The sequence below is a fragment of the Numenius arquata genome, chromosome 15 (assembly GCF_964106895.1).
Source record: "Numenius arquata chromosome 15, bNumArq3.hap1.1, whole genome shotgun sequence".
In the NCBI taxonomy this organism is placed as follows: Eukaryota; Metazoa; Chordata; class Aves; order Charadriiformes; family Scolopacidae; genus Numenius; species Numenius arquata.
The window spans coordinates 2358965-2364964 of NC_133590.1; the positions used below are offsets into that span (position 1 = coordinate 2358965).

At 61.0% G+C, this 6000-nt stretch overlaps 1 protein-coding gene across 5 annotated transcripts in view; it reads left to right on the plus strand.

The window, feature by feature from the left end:
- Positions 1 to 5737, plus strand: part of KCNIP2 (potassium voltage-gated channel interacting protein 2) — a 45436-nt gene extending 39699 nt beyond the window's left edge. For 2 of the 5 annotated variants that reach the window (XM_074159191.1, XM_074159189.1), the window contains exons 2-9: positions 1465 to 1560; positions 2713 to 2837; positions 3244 to 3313; positions 3408 to 3478; positions 4002 to 4109; positions 4495 to 4599; positions 4840 to 4902; positions 5232 to 5737. In XM_074159191.1, coding sequence (XP_074015292.1) covers positions 1465 to 1560; positions 2713 to 2837; positions 3244 to 3313; positions 3408 to 3478; positions 4002 to 4109; positions 4495 to 4599; positions 4840 to 4902; positions 5232 to 5279 — 686 coding nt within the window. In that variant the 3' untranslated portion in view covers positions 5280 to 5737. Of the gene's footprint in view, positions 1 to 1464; positions 1565 to 2665; positions 2838 to 3243; positions 3314 to 3407; positions 3479 to 4001; positions 4110 to 4494; positions 4600 to 4839; positions 4903 to 5231 lie in introns of all 5 variants that reach the window. The other 3 variants (XM_074159193.1, XM_074159192.1, XM_074159188.1) reach the window with 2 other exon arrangements.
- Positions 5738 to 6000: the final 263 nt, after the last annotated feature.

Sequence of the window (6000 nt, forward strand, 5' to 3'; positions counted from 1 at the left end):
CTTACCTCTGTTGCCCTGTGACAAATGCCAGGGGTTGCATCCTTGCATCCCTACTCCTTTGCATGTCACTGGCACCCTGCTGTGGATGCCACTTCCCAAGGGACAAGTTTGCCCTCTCCCAGTGGGTTTGTGTGATGTCCTGCTGGGACAATGACCTCCTGGAGCTGTTCTCAGTCGCCCCAGAGTGATGGAGCTGCCTGCAGACCCAGCTGCCCCTCTGGACACTGGAGCTGGGTAGGACACAGCACTGTTTCCCCAGCACCCAGGGCTCAGCTCAGCCCCACAAGGCTGAGAAAGCTGCCAGAGAAGCCCCATCTGCTATCCCCCTAGAGAAACAACCCCGAAACCAGGGCTCAGGATGCGCAGGCATTGTGACCTGCTGCCTGCAGATGTCCAGGGGGCTTGGAGCAAACACCGGGACAGCAGATCCTCAAAGGGACTTTGCACCTTTCATCCCATCGGTGCCTTGTGCTGTTGTCTGCCTCCCCTTGGGGGCTGGAGCCCAGCATGGCCTTCATCCCCTCCCCGCCTGCGGCATTCGTCCTGCGCTGAGTTTGCTGGCTTGAGGCACTGTGGGAAGGGAGGGAGAGGGTCTGCAGCCATGGGGCAGTGCCAGCAGGGAGAGATGGGGCTGAGCAAAGCCATTGGAGTCCGGATGGGGAAACAGGTGGTGGTGGTGGTGGGTCTGTGCAGCGAGGGGACTTGCTGTTTATGCAGGGCCACTTGAAGCGATGGCTACAGGCCAAGCTGACATGGGGAGCCCCTCATCCTGCCCCATAGCCCGGCCGAGGCAAAGCCCTGAGCCCCGTTCCCCTTCTGGTTGTCTCAAAGTAGGGCCCTGGATCCCAGTGCCATGCTGGGGCGGGGGTGCATGCTGCAGTCCGGGCTGCATGGCTGGGTTCGGTGCATGCTTCGCGTTCAGCCATCGGGTGCCAACAGGATCAAACCCGGCCCCAAGCTCCTGGGGGGGATGCAGTGCCCTGGCCCAGCCGCAGGCTGTTTCTTGGGCTCCATCCTGCCCTGCGCAGCCCCTCGGGGAGGGTCGGGTCCCTAGAGAGCAGGTATTTGGCCTTATGGCTAAAGGGCAGGGTCCAGCCCTGCCATCTCCTGGGTCTCTGGGCTGCTGGGTGTCTCCAGTGCACCCTGGCGTGCTCTGATGGGGAGGGGGGGTGGTGGTGGTGCAGAGGTGCTGGGTGTGGGTAGCCCAGCAGAGTTGCCCCTTTGTCACCCGCATCCTTCCCAAGGAGGAAAACTCCAGTGCCGGGTTTGTCCTGTGAGGAAGCAGAAAGGCTGAGCAGAGCCTGGGCTGGGCTTTGCCTTCCTGCTCCTCCTGCGTGGTGCTGCATGTGCTGCCCCCGGCCCCACTCGCCCTGTGCCGGGTGCCCAACCCTGCTGCCCACCGGGTCCGGGGGGCCGCTGCTCTGTTAACTCTTCTTCTGCTTGGTGACTCCTTCTTTCTTCCAGGCAACCCGCCGGGCCAAACTAAAAAAGCGCTGAAGCAGCGATTCCTCAAACTGCTACCCTGCTGCCGGCCCAAATCCATCCCCTCGCTCAGCGAAAGCAAGTGCTTCTTCTTGCCTTTGTGTGTGTGTGTCCCCGGCGGTGCTGCTGCCTGCCCTCCGCCCTGGCCCTGCCCGTGGGACAGGGACGCCTCTGCCACCCCCTGCGCTGGGGGGTCAGGCTGTCAGGATCAGCCCTGTCCCAGAGGGGTCCGAATCCGATGGGCTCTACACCTGCCTCTGTCCTCGCCTGCTTCCAGGCTGGTTTTCCCTCCTCTCCAGCTCCCCGGAGCGGCTCCCACAGGATGCGCAGCAGGGAGACCCGCTTTGGAGCTGGCTTGGGGCAGTGGGAGCCTCCTGGTGCTGGTTTAAGGGCTGGGGGGGTTGTTGCTCAAAGTTCGGTTCTGGTTTGGAGATGGAGGTGTGATGAGGGGGTGTGTGAAAAGGGCTGAGCACAGAGCTGCCCAGAGCCCCCTACCCTCCCTGCACCGGGTACGCTTGGCCCCTCGGTGAGTCCGAACCCCTGGCTGGGGTCTCCCCCTGCCCCGTGGTGCAAGCTGATCCCCCCCCTGGGAGAAGAGGTGAGTATGGAGGGGCAGGGGCTGAGCTGCCCCACTAGGGGGGAAGGGGGGTACCTGCTGCGGGGCCACAGCCCCTTTTGGTTGCAGTGGGGTCTGGGGTGCTGGCTCCTGCAGGCTGAGGTTGTGCAGCTTGCCAGACAGTGGGGAGAAGCCATAGATTAAGGGGGAGTACAAGGGGCAGGACAGGGTCTAGACAAGGCTGGGGGGGCCTTTGGGGCTGGGGGTTCTGGGAGGCAGCTCTCCTGCTGGACACGAGCTCCAGTGCAGCACAGACCTGTGGGATGTCTAGGGTCTTGGCTCCACAGGGCAGATGCCTGTGCCAGGGGGAGGAGAAGGGCAGGTAGGGGGGCTCTCAGCACTGTGGGGAGTTTCGCACCCCCTTTCTGCTCAGTCTGGGCTGTACCAGAGGCTGGGGGGACTGTTGCCCAGTGTTGGCCACTGGTCTGCCCCCAGGATGTCTCCGAGTGTCCCCTGCTGGCATATGTCCAAATCTGGCTGAGCAGGGCACCCCAAAAATGTGTCACCCTGGATGGGGTGTGCTGTGCAAGGTGCCTCTCCTGCCCCCTGGCACAGCAGGGCAGGCAGGACGGTGCTGGCCTCAGCCGCCCTCTCTTCCCCTGGGTTCCTTGCAGACAGCGTTGAGGATGAGTTTGAGCTCTCCACCGTATGTCACCGCCCCGAGGGGCTGGAGCAGCTCCAGGAGCAGACCAAGTTCACCCGCAAAGAGCTGCAGGTCCTGTACCGAGGCTTCAAGAATGTGAGTACCCCTTGACCAGCTTTGCTAGCCCTGCTTTCGCTGCCACATCCAGCTTGGAGGATGCTTTGCACCCAGTGGTGCCTGGGGTTTGCAAAGGCTTTCAGGATCTTGGGGTTGAAGATTCTATCAGGCTACGGCCTGATTCCACCTCCAGGTAGCTCTCTGTGGAGGTTTGATCCTGTGCTCCATCCCTTGGGTGCAGAAAGCCCGCTCCTTGGGTGCCTGGGATGCAGACCCCCTCCAGCAAGGGGTGTAGCCCACAAAATAAGGGAGATGCTCCACACAGACTTGCTGCCCCACCAGGCAGCACAGGTCTGGTGGCTGGGGCAAGGGGGCCACAGGGATTTAGGGGGATGCTCAGCCCTTCTTTGCAATGTGGAGGTGATGCTGTGGCTTGCCCTGGCAGGAGTGCCCGAGCGGCATCGTCAATGAAGAAAACTTCAAGCAGATCTACTCACAGTTCTTCCCACAGGGAGGTGAGTGCCTGTCCCCATCCCCATGCCCCTCAGTGGTGCCTCCTTGGAGTGAGGAGTCACACAACACCCCCTCACACTGTCTGCCTCCCCCCAGACTCCAGCACGTATGCTACCTTCCTCTTCAACGCCTTTGACACTGACCACGACGGCTCCGTCAGCTTCGAGGTGAGCTGTGGCCGAGGAGGGGATGGCAGTGGGGCAGAGAGGGCACGTCCATTCAGGTACCATGGGCTGCGCTGAGCAGTGTTCCTGTTGCAGATGGACAGAGAGCTTCGCAAGGGCTGGTAGCATTTATTAAATTCTCAGAGGTGGTGGAAAAACAGTGAAAAACAACAAAAAAGAGGGCTTCCTGTATTTTCTGGCTAGTGTCTTGTAGGTACCCAGACGGGCAGGCACAGCCATGGCTGAGTCTTGTTCAGGCTTTGGCTGAACACCAGGTCCTGATGCACACTGTCCTCTTGGGTGCTGTGACCCAAAGGACTAGTGTGGGACATATCTGGGGACAAGCAATCAGTTTTCCCCAGGCTCTTTTTGATACTCAAGGTTTCCCGTGTCAGCCCAGCTCTGGGGCACATCTGCTTTGGGGCTGAGCTCTTCTGTGGGAGGGACAAGAAAGGCTGTGCCCTCTGTGTCTGTGAGACCCTTTGTGGCTGTAAGTCCCACCGGCCTGCCTTGTCCATCCTTGCAGGACTTTGTGTCTGGGCTGTCCATCATCCTGCGAGGCACCATTGATGATCGCCTGAACTGGGCCTTCAACCTCTACGACCTGAACAAAGATGGCTGCATCACCAAAGAGGTGGGATGGGGGAGCTCTGGGCTGGTCCCTAGGGCCAGTGCAGGTCTGTGCCCAGCAGGGATGAGGGCAGGACTCAAGGGCATTGGCTGAGCTCTGGAGTAGAGCTGGGGAGGTGTCAGTATTTACTGAGCTCAGCTTTGCAAACAGGAACCTCCTGCCCCCCAGCACTGGTGTGTCTGTGGGGTGGATGGTGGATGGGAGGTGTGCTGCTTTGGGGTTCTATCATACCAGCAGGCGCACACGCATGGCCCCACACCATGCACGAAGCCAGCAGGAACATGTGCGAGCACCCACAGGTCCTTCAGGAGCATCGCCGGAAGGGTGCGGGTTGGAGACTAGACAGAGGCAGAGCCCCATGTTGACCCTGCAACCCCCTTCCCTCCAGGAAATGCTGGACATCATGAAGTCCATCTACGACATGATGGGCAAATACACCTACCCGGCCATGCGGGAGGAAGCACCTCGGGAGCACGTGGAGAACTTCTTCCAGGTGAGCCAAGCATATCCTGGGGAAGCAGAGCTCCAGCACGGCGCCAGTGACTGCCCAAAACCTGGCATGGTGCAGGAGAAAACCCGCACTGGGGATGAAGCAGGGCTATGCTGCAGCCAGGGAGAGAAAAGGCCATCCTGGTCCTGCTGGGTGCTTGAGGATGGCTGGAGCAGGGGTGCTGGGCTCTCTCTGGGGCTGGGGCTGTCCCTGCCATGCTCTCTGTGCTGTGTTTGTCTGCAGAAAATGGACCGAAACAAAGACGGTGTGGTGACAATCGAGGAGTTCCTGGAGTCCTGCCAGAAGGTAAAGTCACCAGCAGCTCTGCTCTGGGGCTGGGCTACCTCCCTGGCCCTTGGGGACCTCTGTCCACTCGCTGCCCTCACCGCAGAGAGGGGGTGAAGGCAGGGCTCCAAGGGGCAAGGCTGTGACTCTGCTTTGGGAACTGCATTTCTGCTGGCATCCCTGTAGAGATGAGGAGAGCTGTGCCCCCCCGTAGGACTTGGAAGCGGGCTGCAATCCCTGGGGCTCTTGTCCCATGGGTCAGAGCTGCATGAGGGTAAAGCCAGGTTTGGGGAACTGCCCACATTACTGCTCTGTGCCCAACTCACCTGCTCCCCACCTCCTCCCTGCAGGATGAGAACATTATGCGGTCCATGCAGCTCTTTGACAATGTGATTTAGCTCCCGGACCTGCCTCCAGCCGAGCTCTCCTGCCACCAGGCCCAGAACCTGCTTTTTCTCTTGACTTTTCCTTCGAGCCTCCTCTCTGCCAGCTGCACAGACACCCCCGCGGGAAGGAGCCTCCCTTCCCAGAGATGTGGTCGGTGCCAGGATCTTCCTTTCCCACTGGGCTGGCTCCATTTTCCTCGGGGGACCACAAGCAGGTGCTCCTGGACATCGAAGCATGGGCACAGCTGTCACGGGGCGAGCGTTTGGCCCAGATGGACCTCCCTGCACCCGTTCCCGGCAGGGAATCCGCAGCCTCGGGCTGTGACAGAGGCTTCCCCTGTGCACAGCACTCCGTGCAGCCATGGTTCCCTCACCCCTGACCCTCCCCAGCCCCGGGAGCCTCCAGCACTGGCTCCAGCCCAAACCCTCCAGCGACGCTGTCTAGAAACCAATAAAGTCTTGCAACAGGCGCCAGCACCTCAGCTTCCTCCCCTGTCCTGGCCATGCCCTGCCATGGGAAGTGTGGCCAGCATGTCAGCCATGAGCCACTGGCCACCCTCCTTGCCCAGCCCCTGGGCTGGTGGGTGGGCAGAGGAGCTGTGCCTGGAGAAGGCAGCTGCACAGGCACTCGGGGCTCATTGCTGCATGAGCTGTGGGCAGCAGTCCCTGATCCTGGGGGGGGGAGACACTTAGACCTAGAAGATTCATCCTGACATGGGGAGAGGGGAGACTA